The sequence below is a fragment of the Peromyscus maniculatus genome, chromosome 1 (genome assembly GCF_049852395.1).
Source record: "Peromyscus maniculatus bairdii isolate BWxNUB_F1_BW_parent chromosome 1, HU_Pman_BW_mat_3.1, whole genome shotgun sequence".
NCBI lineage: Eukaryota > Metazoa > Chordata > Mammalia > Rodentia > Cricetidae > Peromyscus > Peromyscus maniculatus.
Genome location: NC_134852.1, coordinates 151,012,744 through 151,036,595, shown reverse-complemented (window position 1 = coordinate 151,036,595; position 23,852 = coordinate 151,012,744). Strand labels below are relative to the sequence as shown.

The following is a 23,852-nucleotide window of genomic DNA, read 5'->3' as shown; positions in this document are numbered from 1 at the left end:
GAAGAAAGGCTGGGGCATGGTATGTGGAGGATTTTGAAGAATAGAACATGGCAATGTATTGAGGGAGGGAGAGGATGTGAAGAACAGACCGTTAATTACCCTCTTGTGATGGATAATTTGATTGTCAACTTGACAGCACCTAGAATCCCCAAAGATTCTCTTGGTAGTCAATGAGCAACTATCTAGATTAGGTTAGTTATGGTGGGAAGTCCTGTCCTAACTATGGGGCATTGCTATTCCATGGGCTAGAGTTCCAGACTATGTGCAAAAGAGAAAGCTAGCTGAGTGTAGACATTCTTTGCTCTCTGATGTGGATGCCATGTATCTACTTGACATTTCTGCCACCATGTTTTTTCTGCCATGGTGGACTGTACCTTCAAACTGTGAGCCCAAAATAAGACCTTTGTAAAGTTGCATGTGTCAGCTATTTTGTCAAAGCAAGGAGAAAATTCAACTAATCCACCAACAGTGTGAGTCATTGGGAAAGAGGGACACTGGCCTTTTGAACAATGAAAAGGAGTAGTGGTAAGTAAGCGAGGGCTGAGCTGAGCAAAGCCATGCTCTGGGGTGGTGTCACCCTGGGATGCTTACCTAGATGGGAGAACATGTGTCAGGACCCTGAGGTGCTGTGGGATGTTCTGTATGTCCTGTGGGAGCCTGTTCTTGGGTTCCTCGTGGCTTTACCCAACAGGTTCGAATAGAGGATGATTAGGACCACAGGCCTGAGTGCAGGTGTCTGAGATGGTCTGCACTTGGCTGTGCTGTGGGATGGTCTGTATGTCAAGTTGCTCTGATTGGTCAATAAATAAAACACTGATTGGCCCGTGGCTAGGCAGGAAGTATAGATGGGACTAACAGAGAGGAGAAATAAAAGAACAGGAAGACAGAAGGAGTCACTGCCAGCCGCCACCCTGACAAGCAGCATGAAAAGATGCTCGTAAGCCACGAGCCACGTGGCAGGGTATAGATTTGTGGAAATGGATTAATTTAAGCTATAAGAACAGTTAGCAAGAAGCCTGCCATGGCCATACAGTTTGTAAGCAATGTAAGTCTCTGTGTTTACTTGGTTGGGTCTGAGCGGCTGTGGGACTGGCGGGTGATAAAGATTTGTCCTGACTGTGGGCCAGGCAGGAAAACTCTAGCTACACTGAGGTCACCGGTGCTTCTGAAAACCAGACATTTATGGCTGGCACATACATCCCTGTGACCAAAATAATGCAGCAGAGTCAAAAACACAGAGTCTATCACCTGTGACTGAGATTATTTTCTTTATTATGATAGCTGTCTCTGAACTTTATGGAGATACTCTCAGCAAGGCAAATGTGAGAGGAGCATAGGCCTACAGAGCAGCTTGAGCATCATCTCCTTATTTCTCAGTGTGGGGATGAGCAGGTTCAAGGTCAGCCTTAGGACTGGGTATGACACTGAAGACGCTGCTGCTTTGTGGGGTATAGTTGGAAGCACTCTGATATAAGCATGGAGCTCAGACAAGCAGTGTGCTGAAACTACTGGGAGGTGTGAAGAAGAGATAGAGGTTTCCAGCTTCCCCTCAGCTGATCACATGTGCAGAATGCTGATGATGGTTCAGCCACAGGACAGTAAGGTGAGCAAGAAGTTGATACTTCCATAGAAGTCATTGGCCATGGGAATCATGATGCTGTTCACAGTCTTGTTATCAGACCAGTGTGGACAGATGCGCTCAGAGCACAGATGGACCACACACCCATGGCTAGGGCCCCACACAGGTGTGGGCTCATCCTAGAGCTGTAGTGCAGGGGATGGCAGATGGCCATGTAGCGGTCATAGGCCATGACTGTGAGCAGCAGCAGCTCAGAGGATGCAGACCACACAAGGAAGAAGAGCTGGGCCATGCACCCCTTGAAGGAGATGGTGTTTTCCTCAGATACTAGGCCAACCAGCGCCTTGGGCAGCACAGAGGAGGTGCAGACAATATCCATGGTGGCCAGGTTGCACAGGAAAAAGTACATGGGACTGTGGAGATCAGTGTTGGAGGTGACCAAAGCAATGATTGCAGCATTGTCTGTGAATGCCATGATATAGACATATATGCCATATCCTCTATACTACAGAGGGACAGGAAACAGCCAAGCAGGAACAGTCACAAACTTGGCTGTTCTGAGAACCTTTGTAGCACAAACTCAATCTTGTCTGGTTGGGACTTGACATTAACATTGAGCAGCCCTGGATCCATTCTTGTGTCCACAGGCCTCTGAGACAGGTCATAGTTCAAAACTTCAAAGTCTGATTTTCAAACTTAACCATCTTAAAGCTTACCCTCTTGCCATAAAGGGGCAGAGTGAACCCGTCTCACTCATGAAAGCTTGCTTACTCATCACCAACCCTTCCTAGTTTTGAAATCTCATTTTCTTCATTTACTTTTTAATTCCTACCTTTGAAACTTTTGTTTTCTAGGTTTAGGTTCCAAGTGTAGCAGAGCATCTCTTATCCGGGACCCATCTACTCTAATCCGTGTCACTTCCAAGCTGTGCTCTGGTGACTGTCCTGAAGACAAATTTATGCCCTTCACCTTCATAGCAGCTATTCTCACCACCACTGTCCCCTCTTGGAAAGACTACATGCTGAGATGGCTCTTGTAGTCTCTGCTCAGCCTTGTTTCCTGGGATCTATCTCGGGCACTATCCTTTCTCTGGTACTTGTATGGACACTGCTTGCCCATATCTCTCTGTGTTACTCTTCATAAATGAACGTCTTTTTTAAAGTGTAAATTGGTGTTTTGCCTGCAGGTATGTCTGTGTGAGGGTGTCAGAATCCCTGGAACTGGAGATACAGTCTTGAGCTACCATGTAGGTGCTGGGAATTGAACCCCAGTTCTCTAGAAGAGCAACCAATGCTCTTAACCTCTGAGCCAACTCTCAAACCCCAAATGAATGTCTTTCATAAGCTTTGCTTAGTGTGATCCATCATTCTTCTTACAGTTGATTCTGTCATTAACATGATCTATCTCAAATCTGTCACCCCAGAGAGCCTCCCTCTCTACCACAAGCCTGTGAACTCAAAGTACTCTGTGGCTTTTCTGCCTTTGTGACCACTAGCCACGCTAAATTCAAAACACTCATGGTCAATGGCATCACTATTTTTCGGAGCTTTTTCCGTGTGATTTAATATGCAGCTCACTCTCAGTCATCCAGTGTGTGAGGGAGGGGATGGTGCTTGTTTTGCTGAGCAAGGCTCAATTTCTCTAATTATCTTATTTTTAGACTCTGCACCCATCCCCCGCCCCCGGGAAATACCCATGCCATGACCTGAGACCACCCAGGGGCCTTTTCTGTAGGTTTCTCCATGAGTTTATAGACAAACACACTCTACCCCTACCTATGAACCTGTATGTGCCAATTCTTTGTGGTGCTATTTATGTTTACCCCTCTTTCACTGCCTGCGGTCCTAACCCTTCATGGTCTAGCATATCCACCATGTATTATTCAGTGAAGCTCTTCCACAGGCCCAGCTAATTCAGTAAAACTCACCACATCTACACTTTCCCCTACAATACCTTGCACTCTGTAAGCTTCCATTTCTGTCCCCTAGCTCTTCATTTTTTCCTTGTTGGTACTTTGTTGGTAATCTCACAAATCATGTCCAGAACAGAACTCATGACCTGATTTTTTTCTCATGCTCAGAAATAATCCTTGGACTAGTTAAGGATAGCCACCATTCCTTTCTGACAGCTTCCGGTCCTCCATCCGAAACTGGAGATACGCAAATATCAAGTTTGCTCCAGGAAACCATGCCGACAGTGTAAATTCTGACTATGCTTCCTTGCTGTCATAAAATCTGTGAGATGCAACTACCTTGTGGATGATTTAGAAAGCTCATTGGCAGACCTATGTCATAAGAACTCTAGATAACAAAAAAAATATTCTAATTCACAAAAGACACCAGTAGTTGTTAAACATGCATACTTACCCTGGCTACAAATAAAATTCTCCAAAGTATCACTTAGTGGCCAAAAGACACAGACACACACACAAAATAGATAAGAGCTATATCGTGTTATCTGCAAGACTTACTTTACCCTTAAGTGTACACAGAGAAACTGGAAGGAATGGGGTCTGTGATGGCTGGTCTTGACTTTTAATTTGTTGGGATTTAGGATCACTTAGGAGACACCTCTCAGTGTGTTTGTAAGAACATTCCCAGAAGGGATTAACTGAGTGAAAAAGTCCCACCCTTGAAGTGGGTGGCACTTTGCAGTGGGTGGTCCAGATAAACAGGGGTTTAAAGAAAAAAGCAGTATGTGTGGCTGCTTTTATGTCTTCTTTTTGAGCAAATGTGTCTGTGACTGTTGCTGTTCATACTGCTGCTGCTGGGAGCCTCCATTGACATCAGATTCCAGATTCTTCTCCCTTCCAATATAGACTCAATACTAGGAGCTCCCCAGACAGATTCTGGTTTTTAATGCCAGATGGGGTCACTGAGGTGACAGGTTTCTTGTACAGATCCACTATTTGGCTCTCTGTCTCCCCAGAATACAGTTATTGTTTGATTACCTACCTCCTCTCTTGTAAGCTAATTTAATAAATTCCCTTTTAGAAAACTCTCTCTCTCTCTCTCTCTCTCTCTCTCTCTCTCTCTCTCTCTCTCTCTCTCTCTCTCTCTCTCTTTTATTCTCCTAGATAATTCTGCTAATACAGATAATGGTATTGTCTTTCTAAAGAAATGGTTATAAAAATGAACGTTTTAAATGTGGTGGTTTCTGGGACTAGTTCTCTAATGTGACTACAATCCAAGTTGCTAAAGACCTTCTTGATAATAAGGAAAGCATGGACAATCCATCCATATGAACTTTTAAAATAACTAGGCAAGATAAATGCATGTGATACCTCGCAGTGACTACTTGTGAGAATCAAGGAATTTAGTGATTATATATGTAACAGTTTTGAGCATTTGGGGAAATCTAAGGAATATAATAATGCTGCTTTTTGTTTCTATCATCTCTTGATAAAGTAAAAGGGAAAAAGAATGAGCTCATAGATGAAATTTATCAACTTTAGCCCCAGATATAAATAAACAACCTAAAGTCTTCTACGTTCTTCTTTCCTAAAGACATAGGACTAGGGTTACCAAAAATAAAACACAATCTCTCATTATGTAATTGAGTTAATTATAATGCAAGTCGAAATCTCAGCCTTGAAGGGCATCTATGGTTAAAATGAGGGGAATGATTGGAAGAGAGCAGGATCTTATTGGGGTGAAGATGTATTGGGAGGATTCTGAGGTTGTGAATATTGAAAACTTGGATTCTGATGGCTTGTTTTTACTTCCATAAGTACCATTGCACACTTCAATTGGAAGATGAATCCCCACCACAAAACCTGATAGAGGGGATTAGTCCTGCATTGTATATGAAAGCATCAATGACCTTTCCAGAAGTAGATATCAATGTAGAAAATGCTGATACCCATCAGAACCTCCTCACCACCCATCTTTTCCTTAGACATATAAACAGACTCAAGTTTAAGCAAGTCCTTAGAAATGAGGTATATAGTGGGACACATGAGGAATTATTGGTCAGGGGAAACTGAGAGACCCCCCCCCCAACACTATAGATTATTGTTTGCCAATTGCCCTTGGTGCCTTTCAGAGAAAGAAGGTAAGACCCTATTGCTGAAGACGTCACACACTTCAGACACAGGACTTGGAAGAATCAATCTGGATCTGACCTGGAAGCTTTATTTCTGGGGACAAGCTCCCAATTTCCAAAGGAGTCATGAGAGCTGCTGATGGAGAAAAGCAATCCATATGCCACCCAGCTGTAAAGTCTGTGAACTACAAAAATGATCAGCCCAGCAAAATATTCCTAGAGGTGTAATAGCAGCACTTATATCCCAGGAGTAGCCATCTAATTGGATTTAAGGCACATTAAATAGGAGGGATGCCATCTTGTTACTATAACCTAGCTAATTACTTCTGCTTTGAACCAAGAGGAGAACCTACTACTGTCACTTTTCTAAACCAATATCATTTATAACTGTATTCTGAATACTTTTCCACATACATATTCCAAATACATTCACAGATAAACGTAGCTATCATCATTCACCAAGGAAGCTTCTTTATGTAGTAGACAGATATTATTATAGAAATCCACAACTAGTTAAAATGAAGAGATCAACTGACTGTGGGGATGTCCCATCCATTTACAGCATAACTCCCACACTTAAGGCCCAAGGAACATCATGGAAGAGGGGGCAGAGAGACTGTAAGAGTCAAAGGACATCTGCTGCAAAAAAAGAGACACCAAGTGAGGTGGTAGGGAGGAAGGGTAGATCTGAGATGAGTTATGAGGGGGAGTAGAGAGTGAATGTCATCAAAATTTGTTGTATGAAATGCTCAAAGGAGTAATAAAAATATTATTTAAAAAAGAACCAGGAAAAAGAAAAGGATACTATTTCAAGCAGAGGCTCCTCAGAAACAAAGGCAATTGAAAGCTGAAGGGACTCATAACCACTAGACCAGCTCACAAAGTATTTGTCATGGAGTCCTATATTCAGAAGTGAAAAAAAACTACTATCAGGAAAGCATGTGAACTCACTAAAGGAACAGGTGTATGAAGAAAAAGAAGGTGAACCAAACTTTACTAATACACCAAATCATCTCGCTACACGAACATTTAGAAGCAAGAACAAGAACCATCACAGTGAACATCCAAATCCTTATATACAGTTCTGGATTAATGGGAACCAGGGCTGGTTCAGGGCTGAGGCTTAGGCAGAAAACCATCAGCATAGACTATTGATTTGAGCGATGATGGGAGGAACTACTCATAAACAATGAATCTATGCTAAAGGAGACAAAGGCACTGTGGAGGACTCCTGCCTGCAAACTCCAAACCAATGTGATACAAAACAACCGAGGAAAACAGATGGGAATTTGTGATCTAGGATTCTAGATCTCACACTTAGATTACATCTAATTGGAAGGAAGAGGAAGAGAAGTTATTTCTGAAGAGCACAGTGGGAAGAGCATCATAGCCAGGGGTTTATAGCTGGGCAAAGGCTGAGTTAGACACAGGACTGATACATTCTCAACTCCCAACAGATTATGAACTGGTTTTATAAGAAAAAGTAGAAACTTCATGTTGAAGATCTCAACTAAATTGTAATATCATTTCCTGAAGGGCAGTAACATGGGATCTCAAGTCAATGGTTATAATATTGGCATAGAAGTTGACTATAAAGGGAAAGGTAAGTGGAGGAGCTCACACTAGCGACCAATGACTGTCTTTATGGTTCATCTGGCCATTTGGGGAACTGCCATATACTGGTATGCAGGATATATTCAGCAGCTGTAATGCAGGCTTTTTGTGGAGTGTTTTGCGTGCATGATAAAGATGAGAGAGGTTCTTCACAGAATACCAAATGATGCCAGTCCTGCACATGGCATTAGCAAGTGTCTTAGGGTTTTTTTAATTTTATAATTTAGTTTAATTTTACATATCAGCCACGGATCCCCCCCCCCCATGCCTTCCTCCCAGCCCACCCCCCATTCCCATCTCCTCCAGGGCAAAGATTCCCTTGAGGATTGAGATCAATCTGGTAGACTCAGTCCAGGCAGGTCCAGTCCCCTCCTCCCAGACTGAGCCAAGCGTCCCTGCATAAGTCCCAGGTTCCAAACAGCTAACTCATGCAACAAGCCCAGGACCTGGTACAACTGCCTGGATGCCTCCCAAACAGATCAAGCCAATCAACTGTCTCACCTATTCAGAGGGCCTGATCCAGTTGGGGGCCCCTCAGCCCTTGGTTCATAATTCATGTGTTTCCATTCGTTTGGCTATTTGTCCCTGTGCTTTATCCAATCTTGGTTTCAACAATTCTCGCTCATATAAATCCTCCTCTTTCTCGTCAGTTGGACTCCCGGAGCTCCACTTGGGGCCTGGCTGTGGATCTCTGCATCCGGTTCCCTCAGTCATTGGATGGGGTTTCTAGCATGACAATTAGGGTGTTTGGCCATCCTATCACCAGAGTAGGTCAGTTCGGGCTGTCTTAGGGTTTTTATTGCTGTGAAGAGATGCCATGACTGTGGCAACTCTTATAAAGAAGATTTAGTAGGGACTAGCTTACAGTTTCAGAGGTTCAGTCCATTATCATTATGGCAGGGAGCATGGCGGCATGCAGACAGATATGGTGTCGGAGGAATAGCTGAGTGTCCTACATCTTGCAGGCAATAGGAAGTCAGCTGAGACACTGAGTGGTATCCTGAGCATAGGAAACCTCAAAGCCAACTCCCACAGTGACACACTTCCTCCAACAAATCCATACCCATGCCAGCAAAGCCACATCTCCTAATAGTGCCACTTTATATGAGATTATGGGGGCCAGTTACATTCAAATTACCACATTCCACTCCCTGGCCCTCATAAACTTGTAACAATATCATAATGCAAAAAACATTCAGTCCAACTTCAAAAGTCCCTATAGTTTATCACAGTCTCAACAATGTTAAAATCTGAAGTTCAAAGTCTCTTTTGAGATTTGTGCAATCCCTTAACTGTAATCACCTGTAAAAATCAAAATAAAAAAATCAGTCACATACTTCCAACATATAATGGCACAGGATATATATTATCATTCAAAAACACAGGGAAGGAAGCATAGCAAGGAAATACTGGACCAAAGCAAGACCAAAAACCAGCTGGGCAAACTCCAAACTCTGCATCTCCATGTCTAATGTCAAAACACTCTTCAGATCTCCAACTTCTTTCAGCCTTGTTGACTGCAACACACTTCTTTCTCTTGGGCTGGTTCCACTCCCTGTTAGCAGCTCTCCTCAGCAGGTATCCTACATCTCTGACATGTCTGATATCTTGGGTTCTCCAAGGAAATCCAGGCTTCAACTTCACAGCTTCACGAAATGTCCTCTCTCCTAGGTCTCCATTCAGGGACACCTCTGACACATGTCTGGCCTCAGTGGCTTTATTCCATAGCTCCTTTCTTCTATCCTTAACTCTAAATCCACATGACCAAAGCTGCCAAGTTCTGCTGCTTGCTGGGCAGAATCATGGCCTCCATGTTCAATTACATCTTCACTAGCTTTCTGTTTTTGTTTATTACTTTTACTGCTTAAACTTGGCTCTTCTTGAACTTGCTCTGGAGACCAGGCTGGCCTCAAATTCAGAGATCTACCAGCTTCTGCCTTCTGAATGCTTGGATTAAAGGTGTGCCCCACCACACCTGGCTCTAAGATTTTCTTTAATTCCTTTTCACAAGTTGGAAATTTAGCTGGGTGGGATCTTGCCCTGAGCTCACCACTCCTTTTATTCCATTTCTTTCTTTCTTTCTTTCCCCCTCAAGACACGGTTTCTCTGTGTAGTTTTGCACCTTTCCTGGAACTCACTTGGTAGCCCAGGCTGGCCTCAAACTCACAGAGATCTGCCTGTCTCTGCCTCCCGAGTGCTGGGATTAAAGGTGTGCACCACTTTATTTCTTGTTCTGTTTATCTTCTTGAAAATAATACTTTATTCCATTCCACTTCCTGGTACTCTTTTTTTTCTCCTCAAAATTTACAATTTGTAATTTACCCTGCCCAGCTTGCTCCTTTTCATTATAAACCTTCGTTATAGTTGTCACTAACAACCACATGACAGAGTCTATGCTAGGCTGTTTTGAGTTTTTCTTTGCCAATGAATTATTCCAAAACTCTCCACTTTAGCCTCAGGGAGACTTTTCATACAAGGGCAAAAAGCTGTCACATTCCTCACGAAAATATTACAAGACCAGTCTGCTAACACTTTTCTCCTCTGAAACCTCTTGATCCCCACAGTTCAAATAATTCTCAGCACCATTGCCTTCTACACTCCTACTACTATGGCCCATTAAGCAGTGCTTACAGCATTACACTGCTTTTCTAACCCACAATATCAAAGTCTAAATTCCCTCAAATGAAAACATGGTCAGGCCTATCACAGCTATATCCCACTCCTGGTACCGAATTCTGTTTTAGTTAGGGGTTTTAACAATATTTTGATGCTACTCATCCCTGCTTCCTCAAGTGGTAATATTTTTGTGTTTTTCAGATGTGGAATATCCAGAGTAGAAAAAAAGACAATGAATATGCTTTCAACTGCTCACCTATATATATAGCCAGGCTAGTATATTCTTCTGGGACTATAGCATTGATGGCTAATGTATACATCTGTTCCTCAAAGAACATGGGTAAATCTAGGAGTATGGTAGGAAGTACGTGAAAAGCTTCAAGAAGCTTCACAAACAGCTGCATGTTGCAATTAGTGACTCATCTCAGCAAGGCTGGTTCTCCAACTTACAATAGCTGAGCTTCAACTAAGAAAAAGGCTACTGAGGGTCCTCACCATGGTTGTACCCTGGAATGTCTACAGTAGCACCCCAAGCCTGGCCTGGAACCTTGGTGCACACAGAACACTTTATTGAAGACCACTTATAGTTACAACTGTGTTATCATCATCCAACCACTCTTATTTTGTCATTTATTCTGACATGTTAAGGTCAAGCACAGAAATCCTTTATTTAGCTGAATCTCAGTCACAATGGTTGGGGGAAACCCTGCATTATTTTTTCAGCTAGCATTCTTTTATATTGTATAAAATATATGTAAACACTTTGTAATCTCTATGTATGTATATGTAAAGACTATGTAAACACTTTGTAAACTCTATGTATATGTAAAGACTATGTAAACACTTTGTAATCTCTATGTATGTATATGTAAAGACTATGTAAACACTTTGTAAACTCTATGTATGTATATGTAAAGACTGTGTAAACACTTTGTAAACTCTATGTATGTATATGTAAAGACTGTGTAAACACTTTGTAAGCTCTATGTATGTATATGTAAAGACTATGTAAACACTTTGTAATCTCTATGTATGTATATGTAAAGACTATGTAAACACTTTGTAATCTCTATGTATGTATATGTAAAGACTGTGTAAACACTTTGTAAACTCTATGTATGTATATGTAAAGACTATGTAAACACTTTGTAAACTCTATGTATGTATATGTAAAGACTATGTAAACACTTTGGCAGCTCAGACTGGAAGGGACAGTGCAAACACGTGGAGGTGAAAATGTCACCATTGTTGTGAAGGGTTTTATCTATGAATATAGGCTTAACTAAAAAAAAAAAATCACACACTGCAAGGCTGCCCCACAGCAAGCTATCCAGATGGGCAGGCACCACTACAATGAACAGGTACGTGGTGGAGAAATGGGAGAGAAGGAGAAGCAGAGTGGTTTGCTCACTAAAGAGAGAAGAGGGCCTGAAGATGAGATGGCTGTGAGGAACAGGCTGATGATATGGGTGGCCTGTGCTGCCACCTGGGGCCATGTGATGTCCAGGCCTATGGTCCTGTGTATGGCCATGTCTGGGTTTGTGGTCCTACTGCAGCCAGGGTCTGTGTTGATGTCCATGGCCTGTGATACCACCAAAGGCCATACAGATACCTATGGTCTGGGCCACCACATGAGGCCATGCTGCTGCTGGGGGTCATGCTGATCTGAGTGGCCTGTACTGCCACTTAAGGCCATGGTGACTTCCAGCTGAGCTGTAGCTGAGGGCCACATATGGGTTCTGGCCCTACCACAGCTAGGGTCTGTGTTGATATATGTGACCTGTGTTACCACTGAAGGCTGTGCAGATGCCAGTGGTCTGGGCCCTCATCTGAGGCCATGTTGATGTCTGGGGCCATGCTGCTGCTGTGGCCATACTAATCTGAGTTGCCTGTGCTGCCAGTCAAGGCCATGGTGATGTCCAGGCCCAAGCTTCAGCCAAGGGCCATGTCTGGGTCCATGGTCCTACCTCAGCTGGGGTCTGTGTTGATGTCTGTGGCCCATGTTACCATCAGGGGTCATGGGAGAGCTGGTCCAGTGGCCTGGGCATAGGAGAGCTGGTCCTGCCCCTTGCAGGCTACTTCAGTGGGAGAGTGTCCCTCCCCAATCCCAGAAGACTGTTCCCAGTGTCATGGGCACAGAAGAGCTGGCCCTCACCCTGAATGGCCCTGGAAAAACTGCTGCTCCCCCTCACCAGCCACAGTGGGAGAGCTGGATCTGAATGCACATGGAAGAGCTGGCCCTGATGGAGTGGGCACAGGAGATCTGGCCCTGACCCTCGCCTGAGTTGGGGATGTGCCAGTGGAGGCTGGGACTAATCAACTCAGCTATCACCCAGGCCCACATCCAAGGCTTTGAGTTCACCCACCTCAACATCTACTCCATCTATGAGCTGCTGGAGTGTATGAAGGGCTGGGTCCTGTGGAACCATAACCACAGGTTGTTGGTGATTCCAGGCAATAACAGAATATCTGAGAGAAATTTTGATGAAGGTCCAGTATTGATGGTATACCAGAAGCCAGAAGCTTTGAACCAGACCAACAACTCATTGCAATGAACATTTGCAAATAAATAAAGAGGGTCTACTTCGAGACACATTGCAGCTCCCAAGGCCACTATGACAAAATGATTATATGATGGAGAGGCGGGGGAATGTGGAGGAAAGAAGCAGATTTCTTTTTTCTTTTTTTTTAATTTTTTAGAAAAAATTCTTTTGGGGGAGGGCTACATGGATGGAGGGTAGACATGGAAGGACTGGGAAATGAGTAGTATTGGGGTGCATGATGTGAAATTCCCAAAGAATCAAATAAAAATTATGTAAATATAAAAAAAATCAGATACATTGCCCCTAATTTTAAATCTTTCCAGCACCAAGAATGTAAGTTCCACCTTTATTCTGTTTCTCTATCAGAATTTTGTGATGCTGAAGGCATTTACTATCCTGAAACTTGTACCTTGAGGAGCAAGTAAAAGAAACTTCATTGGTGGAGGTCCATTTAAAGACACATGACCACCATATTTCAGGGAACTGAATTCTTACAGCTCCAGCCTGGATAAGCGTACAGTGCCAGCCAGTGCCTGAGGTGCTGGGGTATGTGGGATAGCAGCCTGGGGTCCTGGAGTCCTGTCTGCCTGGACTCTCCAGGACATCCTGCAGGTCTCCAGCTCTAGTTTGCCTCTATTGAGACACAGAGAGTAGGGTGACCTTTTCCCACACATGTTTTGTCATCACAGTTCCAAAGACAGACAGACTTCTTCATGAATGGCCTCATGAAGTTAAAGAGAGCTGAGATCCTTTTCTGGTGAACTAGAACCTCTAGGTACCATGAGTCCTCTTTTACTCTATCTCCATCTGAGACTTGGAGGCAAACACTGAGCTGGTGTGGGGCCAGCATTTGGCTTCTGGCCACAGGCAGCAGGAACACAGAAAAACACCTGTGACCTATCTGACCTGGGTTTGATCTTTTGAATAAATTCCACCGTGGACTTGGCAGACAGGTACAAGGCCACAGGATCCAGGGCTTGGGGAAGACCTCACATGGAGCAGAGGTTGTCTTGGGTTGCATCATATAGCCAAGACTGTCCAGATATAAGTCAATATTTCTTGATGTTGGCAGATACCTCTGAACTCTGAGCAGCAGGGCAGAAGCCTTCCATAGACCAGAGAGAGTGTGTGATGAGATCCCGAGGGACCTTAGACCTGGCTGGCCTCTCTCCCAGGGTCTGAGCCTCTGCAGTACATTGAAGACTGTCATTTAGGGAATCAACTAGAAAGTTTCCTGGTTTCAAAACCCCTTAATGTACACTGATGTTTAAAATTAGGTAGTGATTTCTCTTACCTGCTAGTTGTTCAATCAGCAGATATATTGACAGAGTTTGGGACACTTAAGAGCATGAGGGCTTGTGTCAGAAAAATACAGATGTGCATTTGTGGATACTTCTGATGTCTGCTGAGGAAGTCACAGGTTCATGTTCTCTTATCTCTTTCCCCCCTCTTTCTCTCTCTCTCTATTTACCTACTTACCTACCTACCTACCTACCTACCTACCTACCTACCTACCTACCTACATCTATCTATCTCTCTCTATATCTCTCTATATCTATCTATCTATCTATCTATCTATCTATCTATCTATCTATCTATCTATCTATCTATCTATCTATCTATCTATCTATCTGGTTTCTGTCTACTGACTACTGGATGCCCAGCCCCAAGCCTGTACTCATATATGTGTTCATACTTGTGACTTTTCCATTGCTTTGGAATTGAAGTATGTCCCCTCCATGGAGCTCATGTGCCTTACTCACAAATTCATCAAGATACAGTGGGCACTATCAGTCACGATTCAGGAGTGGCTGGAGCCACCGACACTGGACCTAGAGGAGCTTTAGAGGGATTGTAAGGGAAACTTCTCAGCAGCAGCTCCTGTCCCTAGCCTGTCTGTCACCATTAATGTGACACCATTAGTCTCTCTGAAGGACCTGAACACCATGTCTATCTCATCCCTTCTTTAGTAGGGGCAGTATGTAAAGAATTGCCTTACTTCCCCAAGCAGGCATGTAGCTAGTGGTTCCCTGCCTTGCCCACAGTCAGGACAAATCTTTGTCACCCGCCAGTCCCACAGCCGCTCAGACACAACCAAGTAAACACAGAGACTTATATTGCTTACAAACTGTATGGTCATGGCAGGCTTCTTACTAACTGCTCTTATAGCTTAAATTAATCCATTTTTACAAATCTATACCCTGCCACGTGGCTCATGGCTTACCGGCATCTTTTCATGCTGCTTGTCCTGGCAGGCGGCTGGCAGTGACTCCTTCTGCCTTCCTGTTCTTTTATTTCTCCTCTCTGTTAGTCCCACCTATACTTCCTGCCTAGCCACGGCCAATCAGGTTTTATTTATTGACCATTCAGAGCAACTTGACATATTGACCATCCCCCCCAGCACAGTCAAGTGCAGATCATCTCAGACACCTGCACTCAGGCCCGTGGTCCTAATCATCCTCTATGCGGACCTGTTGGGTAAAGCCACGAGGAACCCAAGAACGGGCTCCCACAGGACATACAGAACATCCCACAGCACAGGCAGAATGACCCTGGACTGTACCCATCTCTCATCTTGCTAGTCACTCTAAAGAGACTACAGGCAGCAATTTCCTCTTGACACCTCTGGAGGGGAGGTGTTGAGGTGATTATAGATGGCGTTAAGGGATTTTCAAGTCTGTAGGACATTGTGATTCACCTCTCTGACACCTGAATCTCAATGTGGGGAGTTTACTAATTGCTACTGGGCTCAAAGGCACAGAAATGGTGTAGTGTTTGATAGTGGATCCACTACCATTTCAAGAGAAGATACAGGATGCCTATTTCCACCTAGATATTAGATCAGCAGCAAATCCTCTATAATTGAATTTTCCAGGCAGGATTTGGGACATACCTTGACTAAGGTGTACTAAGGTTTATCTGGGTATCTGGGTGTTCAGGGACACCACATGCATGCCCTGGCCACTGGCTAGTAACAGACTTCATGAAACTTAGGCAAGCCTGGACAAACAGACAGTGTCCTGAGGGCCCTGTGGCTGAGAAGGTGAAGACAAGAAGAATGAAGGTTCATCCCAGGAAGAGGTATACAAGCCTGCCAGTTCTGATGGGAGCTTCATCACATTGCTGTTGATTTTCTGATTGGCGAATGGAAGTGGAGCCAGCATAACATAATCTTCCCACATCTCTCTCCCCACAAGACCCTAACAGGAGAGTGAGAAGTGGTCTTGGGGGGGGGCAGTCACAGGGTGGTGGAAACATCACTAATATGCACCTAACACCCTGAATCTCTGAGACTATGTTCTAGTACAGGGCACGATCTTGTAGAAGTGGATGAAGGACTTTTATTAGGAGTCTGAATTTCATTTTCAACCTGATCTTGATGATTGGCTAAGCTCAATCCTGCTCATGCTGTGTACCCTCCTCATATGGCCACAGTGGATAGATACTGCTGTAGCCCCAACCTTGCCCCAACTTTAGACTCATGGCTCATACAGATGGAAAAGCCTAGTGTTCATTGCACTCTGACTGCCCAAGTAAGGTTGCGGGACCCCGCTCCCCATGCTAATTGTTAGTGCACATACTCTGGCTGACAAAGGCATCTGGTCTGTTCTATGTGGACCTGTGCAGTTCAAGCACATATTGGACTGGTGTGACTATCAGAGCTCAGTGCTTCAGGGTCAGCACAACATTCTTGTTTGTTTCCATGGGAAACTGTTCTGAGTCTGGATTGAGGACCAGCCTAGTTGCTATGGCTGAGAATCTGAGCTATCTGAGACACCCTGTCAGCTAGGAGGGGCTGACCTCACGGAGGACCAACCTTCCTTCTTGGGCTAGGCTTGTGTACTCTGGTTTGATGTCCTAGTGAGAACAAAGCTCCTGGTATGAGGGTTCAGGACTTATTGCTGCCACATGGATGACAAGATGCAGTCCCAGAGAGAGCACATTGTGCCTGTCTCCGGAGAGTGTGCCACTGGCTTAAGGACCTGAATGTTATAGCCTACACTCTGTGGTCAACAGCTGCACCAAAGCAAATCCTTCTCATGGCAATATCTCACCATCCACATCCCATCGCTGATTTTATTTCTGTTCCTAGCATCACCACATGGTCAGCTCCCTGGAGCATGGCCAACTCTGTCATGAAAAGTTAGGTCCTTGATGCATACACAGTTTGCTCAGGGACTTGACATACAATGTCAACTCACATTCATAAGCTGTTTCCAGGGGGTATGTCCCTAGCCTGCTCTTTCATTCAACTTGTGAGTCAAGAGAATAGAAACTAAAGGGGATGTCCAGAACTCCTCTGTGTTATGTGGATGAAGAGCCACATTGCCATATGGACCACATTTGGGTCTGTCCCTGGAGTCTGTCATCTCAGAAGAATATGTGTGTTATTCTCCATACTCAGAAGCCAGCAGCAGGTATAAAAGAAAAAACACTTCTTACTGCCTCCTAAACTGCACAGCCTCATTTCTGATTGTATTCTTCCAGCACCCCAGAAGGTAGCCTGTGAGTGTTTCCAGAAAGATTTACTGAAGGGAGAGATCACTCTCCACGTGAACAGCAGTACCCAGGGAGAGTGGACTAAAAAGCTTGGACTAAATGGAAAAGGAGAAGGTCAATTGTGCACAGGTGTTCCTCTTCTATGTGTTTTGGGCTGCCACGATGGGAAGAAACTTCTCCATCTCATACTCCCACTGCCTTAGTCCCTGCCTTACAATAGGCCAAAACAAAGAGCCAAGCACCCATGAACTGAGTCCTCTGAAAACATGAGACAGAACAAATGTTTTGAAAAGGTATTTTAGTCACAAGTTTGAAGAGCTAATTAATAATAACATACCTGATTTGCATCACAAGTCCTGCTGTGGTACAGAATTTAAGAAGAATAAGGAAGTAAGTTGATGAAGAATGTGTTCAGTCTGAAAAGGATGCAGCATCATCTCAGCAGCAGTTGCTGCAGATGCTGCCCTTTCTCCACTGAGTTGTCTTCCCACTGAATCTTAGCAGTGGTCTCAGATGCTCTTCCCTTCCTCTTCCTGTCCTACTCTTCCTCCAGATGCACTTCCCTTCCTCTTTCTGTCTTCCTCTTCCTACAGGTGCACTTTTCTTCCTGCCTTCTGCCTCCTCATTTCTCTTCTCAGATTTGCTCTGATTGATTGATAAAATGCTGATTGGCCAGTAGCCATGCAGGAATATACAGATTGTTCGAGGAATTTTAGCTGGGAGTGGTTGGTCAACACAAAACTGACCCCATTTTTGCTGTGTGCTTTTTGTTTTGTTTTGGTAATTTTTTGTCTTATTGACTTGGATTTGTCTTTTTTCTTCTGTTTTTGCATTTTGTTTCAGAGAAAGGGGAGTTTTGGGTGTATAGGTAAGTAGGTAGGTAGTGTCTGGGAGTTGTGGGAAGCGAAAGAATATGATTAAAATATGTTGTATGAAAAAAGTCTCATCCTAGCATTTTGTCTATCTTCTTTTTATGTTGATTTTCATGCATAGAGTGAAGGAAGAGTTCCACTTCACCCTTTGCTTTTAGACATTCAAGTTTCCCCAAAACTTTTTGTTGGAAATAATTAATCTTTCCCAGGAGTTCGATCGTCATCACTGTCATAAGCAAGCTGGACTCACATATGTGAGTTCATTTTTGAAGCTTAAACTTAATCTCTGCTCCACAGATTTCTGCTTTCTCCATCCAGCTTTGACTTCCACAGCTCAGTAGGCAGCTGTGAAATGGAGAACCACTCAACTTTGGTCTTCCCAGGACACTGTGGCCATGCTTGCCCCTCAAGGTTCCTTATGAAGTTTAGATTCTAAGGCAGAGTTCTGAAACAAAGCCCTGTGATGTTTACAGGGCGGCACTGGAGGAAAGAGCTTTGTTTTGTGACTATGACCATTATCACCCACTGAAAGTTTCCAGACTAGGAAAATGGAATCTCCATTTAAATAAACTTTACTTTTGAAATGGTTTGTACTAGTTAAGAGATAAAGCTTGTGGGTTTTCTGTTTGTTTGTTTACATTACATCTAAAGAATTTTGTTGTTTTGAGGTCATAGTCCTTGCATCAGAGAATGTTTTTCTAACACAATAATAGGTACACCCCACTCCACAGGGCTGCTCTCAGGAGGGCATGTGTAGGAAGAGCACAGGCCAGGAGAAGAGCCTGCACATCTCTGCTTAGTGTGAGGAAGAGGGCAAGAGTCTCGCCAGGGCGAGCTTGACATCCTTGTTCCTCAGTGTATAGATGAGGGGGTTCAGGGTTGGGCTGAGCACTGAGTACAGCACTGAAGATACTTTGCTTCTTTCTGCGCTGTAGCTGGAAGCAGGACTGATGTAGGCACAGAACACAGATGAGTAGTACACACAGACCACGATGAGGTGGGAAGAGCAGGTAGAAAATGCCTTCCTCTTGCCCTCAGCAGAACGCATGTGCAGGATGCTGGCGATGATGTAGCCATAGGAGAGTAAGGTGAGGATGAAGTTGATGCCTCCATAAAAGGCATCTGCCACAAGAGTCATAATGCTATTCACATATGTGGGGCTGCAGGAGAGGAGAAGGAGTGGGGGGATCTCACAGAAGAAGTGGGTGATGACCTTGGGGCCACAGAATGACAGCCTTGTCATCAGACCAGTGTGGACAGATGCATTCAGAGCACAGATGGACCACACACCCATGGCTAGGGCCCCACACAGGTGTGGGCTCATCCTAGAGCTGTAGTGCAGGGGATGGCAGATGGCCATGTAGCGGTCATAGGCCATGACTGTGAGCAGCAGCAGCTCAGAGGATGCAGACCACACAAGGAAGAAGAGCTGGGCCATGCACCCCTTGAAGGAGATGGTGTTTTCATTAGATACTAGGCCAACCAGTACCTTGGGCAGCACAGAGGAGGTGCAGACAATATCCATGGTGGCCAGGTTGCACAGGAAAAAGTACATGGGACTGTGGAGTCCAGTGCTGGAGGTGACCAAAGCAATGATGATAATGTTGCCTAGTAGAGCCATTGTGTAGAGGGACAGGAAGCAGCCAATCAGGAGCAGCCGTAGGCTAGGGTGCTCTGAGAACCCTTCTAGCACAAACTCTGTCACCATTGTCTGGTTGGGACTCAACATCATAATGGAGAATATCCGTTTCACAACCGTGTCTGTTGGCTTCTGAGAAAATATGACAGTTTACCACTTCAAAGTCTAGTTTCCAAACTTGGTCATCTCAAAATTCTCTGCTGTCAGAAAGGGAAGGAGTGAATGTATTTCCTTCATGAAAACCTCTTGTCTGTATCACACAATTTGAAATCACATATATTTGATTTATTTTTGATTTTCCACCTAGAAGCTTACACCCCGTAGATTTGGATTAAGAGGGATATCTGTTCCTCCCTCATCTTGAGCATGTGGTCCCTCACTCAGGACCTGTCTATAGTCTATTTATCAGTCACCTATAAGCACTGTGCTCTGTAGACAGTGCTGGAAACACACCTGTGCCCCCTTCCACAGCAGGTATTCTCCATACAATGACAATTTCTGATGGACACACACTGAGGTGACTCATGTACCTTTCTTCACATCTGGTCTCCTAGCTTCTCAGGCACTTTTTTGTTTAAATACATAGAGTGGTTGTTCTACGAACCCTGATAATGGTATCCTCCATGGCCAAGTAGCCATGTGTTTTCTGAATTTTACTTACTGGAATCTGTGACTTCTCCTGAACTTGGAGCTATCCTGACTCTAACCCATTTCAAATCTATCACCCCAGAGGGCATTTCTCAAAACTCAAGCCTATAAACCCAAAGTACTTCTGTCTCAATGAACCACAGTAACATCAAAGTTAATATACCCACAACTGAAGTCATAACCATTGTCTATAGCTGCTCTTGTGTGGTGTTAATGACCTTGCTCAGAAGCTCACCCTCTGCTACCCAGTGTTTCAAGATGCTTATTCTATGGAGCATAGCTCCATCTCTCTGACTCATTGTCTTCTCTTTAGCCTAGACCCTTGATAGATCCTCAGTAGCTTCCCATTCCATGAGCCAAGTATGGTGTTCTGCATCCTCTTTACCTCTCTTATCCAACTGGTACCCAAAGCCTGCAACTATAGCTTTCCCAACATTACACCTCATGTTTCCAATTTCTTTAGCTCTTTCATAATTTCAACATTTCTAGTTTCCTCTTCCATCATCCAAGGAGCACAGACTGTGTACCTTAAGATAATGGACCCCTGGCCCTAATCCAAATTCCCTAGGCCACTCCCCAGTCCTTCAGCAAATCACACTCTATAGCTTGACACAGAAGACCCACCTGACATCACCCATTAACCTTTTCTATAGGTTCCTGCATGCGTTCATATGTGTACACTTTCTACCCCATCTATAAACCTGTTTTTGGATATTATTTGCAGTGCTCCTAATCTGGAAATATTCTTTGTTTTCCAGCAATCATTCAGTGACATGTTTCATTTACTGAATCCAGTGGCACTCACCGTTCCTTCACTTTGCCCTATACCAGTCTTATAACACTTCCTTTGCTTTTACCACATTTTACCTCACATATATTTTTCATAGTATGGGTCACAATTTATTTTCTCCCAAATGTAGTAGCAAATGTTGAATTTTAAACATTATAGCTGTCTCCATGTCAAACTAGAGATACTCAAATATTGTAAATTGAGTGATTCGAGGTCCCAGACACATGTCTACACATTTATGGACACACAATTTATTGCAAAGAAACAAACAAAACAATTAAGCACTAGAGAAAAAAGACAGCATGTTCAACAAACGGTGCTGGTCAAATAGATAGTATCATGCTGAAGAATAAAAATAGACCCTTATCTCTCACCCTGTACAGAACTTAACTCTAAGTGGATCAAGAATCTTAGCATAAGACCAAAGAGCCTGAAAACGACAAAGGATAAAGTATGGAATATGCTTGCACTCATTGCCACAGGAAAGGACTTTTTGAACAAGACTGTGATAGCACAAGCTTTAAGATCAATAACAGACAAATGGGTCCACATAAAGCTTCCGGACAGAAAGAACACCAACATTTGAATGAAGAAGTAGCCTACAAGATGGGCAAAAAGTCTTTAACAACTATTCATCTGACAGAGGGTTAGAATATACAAATAATTTAATAATTTAAACAGAAAGAAAACAAAGAATACAACTAAAAAGGGGAATGGACTTAAACAGAGAATTTCCAAAGAGGAAACACAAATAGCTGAAAAACATTAAAAAATGTTCAATATCATTTGCCTTCAGAGAAATGCAGATTAAAACTACTTTGGGATTAAGTCTTACCCCAGTCAAAATGGCCAAGATAAAAAAGTAGTTCATAGAGTTCTGAGCTGGGTAAAATTGATGATGATTTTTTTCTCCTCATGTAGTGTGTATCTTCCAGAACTGTAAAAACTAGCAAGTAGGGGTGAAGCTCCCAGGTTAGTACCCATTTGATATCTCCATGTTTATGGCTTAAGTAGTGGTGTCTTCAGCAATAGGGTCTTACCACCTCATTCGGGGGTTGGGGGGATAAAAAAAAAGCAATAGCAGTAGCCTGCAACGTTTGAGGGTCTATGGGACCTTGTGATTTACATCTCAGAAAGTGGTACCTCATTCCTGGTACAGGAATTTTACTTGGTAGTCTGTGGTCTCTGGTTGGGATGTTGTCTTAGTTTGGGTTTTTATTACTGGAACAAAACACCATGACCAAAGCAACTTGGGTAGGAAATGGTTTGTTTGGTTTACACTTACCCAGGACTGTTCATCATTAAAAGAAGTCAGGGCTGGAACTTAAACAGGAAAGGAAATGGAAATGCCCATTTTCCTACAAACCTCATAATTCCATTTTTTCTTAACAGCTGAGTAATGTTCCATTATGTAATTACCACAGTTTCACTACCCATTCATTGTTTATATGATGGATGTAAACAACATTTATGTTGTTTCCATTTCCTGACTACTGTGAATAGAGCAGCAATGAACATGGAAGAGCAAGAATCGCTTTATTAGGCTGTATAGTTCTTTGGGTGTATGCCCAAAAATGATAGAGCTGAATCATGTAGTATATTAATTTCCATCTTTTTGGTGAAGCTCCACACTGATTTCCAAACTGGATCGTCTGCAGATCCCACAGTCTGTCCTGAAAGATTGGTAGAGGGAGCATGTACACTTACAGCCCTGTTATTACAGTCCTCCTCCTCTTTGACCATTTTTCTTGAAACTTATTTTTAGACAGCTGTAATTGTTTCTTTAGGTGACTCCCAGTCATGTCAGCTCTGATCTGTAGCAGATAAGGCAAGGCTAACACCCACAGGACTGAATTGGTATTTTTAACTCCATGGAAGATGAAGGTCTTTTCTGTACCCCAACAGTGGATTCTGGATACCGGGGTATGGTGACATTTTCTCACCATGCTCTGTGGATGTCATGGTCAAACAAGACAGCATTCAAGTCCTTTCTAGTCATCAATATAGATCTTAGATTCATCTAAATTTGCTGGTTTTCATTTCTAAATTAGTGTGAGCACTGAGGGTCATGAGAGTAAGCCCAGTTTTGAACATAAGGCAAAAATAACAGACATGAATCAACTCTCTGATCATGAACATTCTGCTAGAACTAGAACATTCTGCTGCTTATACAGTGAAGCATGAAACTAAATCTTTCTATCATAATCTGTTCTCTGACCCAGAACTCCTTTTCAGTCTCAGGACTCACTGGTAACATGAGTTGGTGTCCGTCTGTGCTAACATTCAAAAAGTAGGACAAATGTCACTCTTATAGTGAGACTTTGCTTTGGACCTCCACTGTTAATCAGAAAAGTCACACAGTGGAATTTAAGGTTTCACTCACCTTTCCATGTCATAGTGAATTCAGGTGACAGATGGCTTCCACCAAGGAGCACATTACTGACCACAGACTCTCCTTTCTTATAAGCACCAAATCTTTAGTGTCCCTTTGAAGCTCTGTCTTCCTTTGTGTAGAGGTCATTGGTCTTCAGAAATATCTATGATTTTCTGAGACCAGGGTCAGGTGCTTGTCCTGGTGCCTCCTGGGATAGAAACTGAAGGAGAAAGCTCTGAGGATCAATTAAAAGGGACTTGTAGCTTCATGACCCAAGCTCCCTGCAGACTTGTGTGGAGGACAATGGTCAGGGGAGTCACATTCTGTGGGCAGGAACAGATCATCATCCATACTCTTCCTTAACCAACATTCTGCATGCATCTCCCAGAGTGTCAGTGGGATTCTCATACCCTGTGCAGAAGGTCCCACCATGATAGAAATTGACTCCTCTGTTCTGCTGAGAGTGCTTATCTGAATCGGACACATACACAATGGGTTTATTCTAAGTACCTTGTACTTTATGTGCCTCCCCCTCCTCTTTTGATAGTCAAGCCTTTCAATATATTGTTATGAGTTAACGTTACTTCAGCACTTTCATTCTGTTTGCCACATTTATAAGCATTTAAAATATTT

The 23,852-nt window shown here is 43.4% G+C and overlaps 1 protein-coding gene and 1 pseudogene across 4 annotated transcripts; both read right to left on the bottom strand.

Annotated features, from left to right (window-relative positions):
* Positions 1-230: 230 nt before the first annotated feature.
* On the bottom strand, positions 231-3,313 carry LOC143269528 (olfactory receptor 13A1-like; annotated as a pseudogene).
* A 4,431-nt stretch (positions 3,314-7,744) lies between these two features.
* LOC102923916 (olfactory receptor 13A1-like) lies at positions 7,745-23,495 on the bottom strand. 4 transcript variants are annotated; one of them, XR_013045990.1, is made up of 3 exons: positions 23,229-23,495; positions 17,234-19,607; positions 7,746-8,539 (listed from the first exon to the last, which is right to left on the bottom strand). XR_013045990.1 is itself a non-coding variant. In XM_076554835.1 (2 exons), exon 2 carries the CDS (start codon positions 19,498-19,500, stop codon positions 18,565-18,567), a length of 936 nt encoding a protein of 311 aa, XP_076410950.1. In that variant the 5' UTR covers positions 19,501-19,607; positions 23,229-23,495; the 3' UTR covers positions 14,850-18,564. The 4 variants fall into 4 exon arrangements, 1 of the variants encoding a protein (XP_076410950.1); XR_013045994.1 differs by having other exon boundaries at positions 17,234-19,604; XR_013045995.1 differs by lacking the exon at positions 23,229-23,495 and having other exon boundaries at positions 7,745-8,539; positions 17,234-19,557.
* Between the last annotated feature and the right edge of the window lie 357 nt (positions 23,496-23,852).

Coding starts and splice junctions, on each gene's coding strand:
- LOC102923916 (XM_076554835.1), bottom strand. CDS start 19,500: ATGATGTTGAGTCCCAACCAGACAATGGTGACAGAGTTTGTGCTAGAA.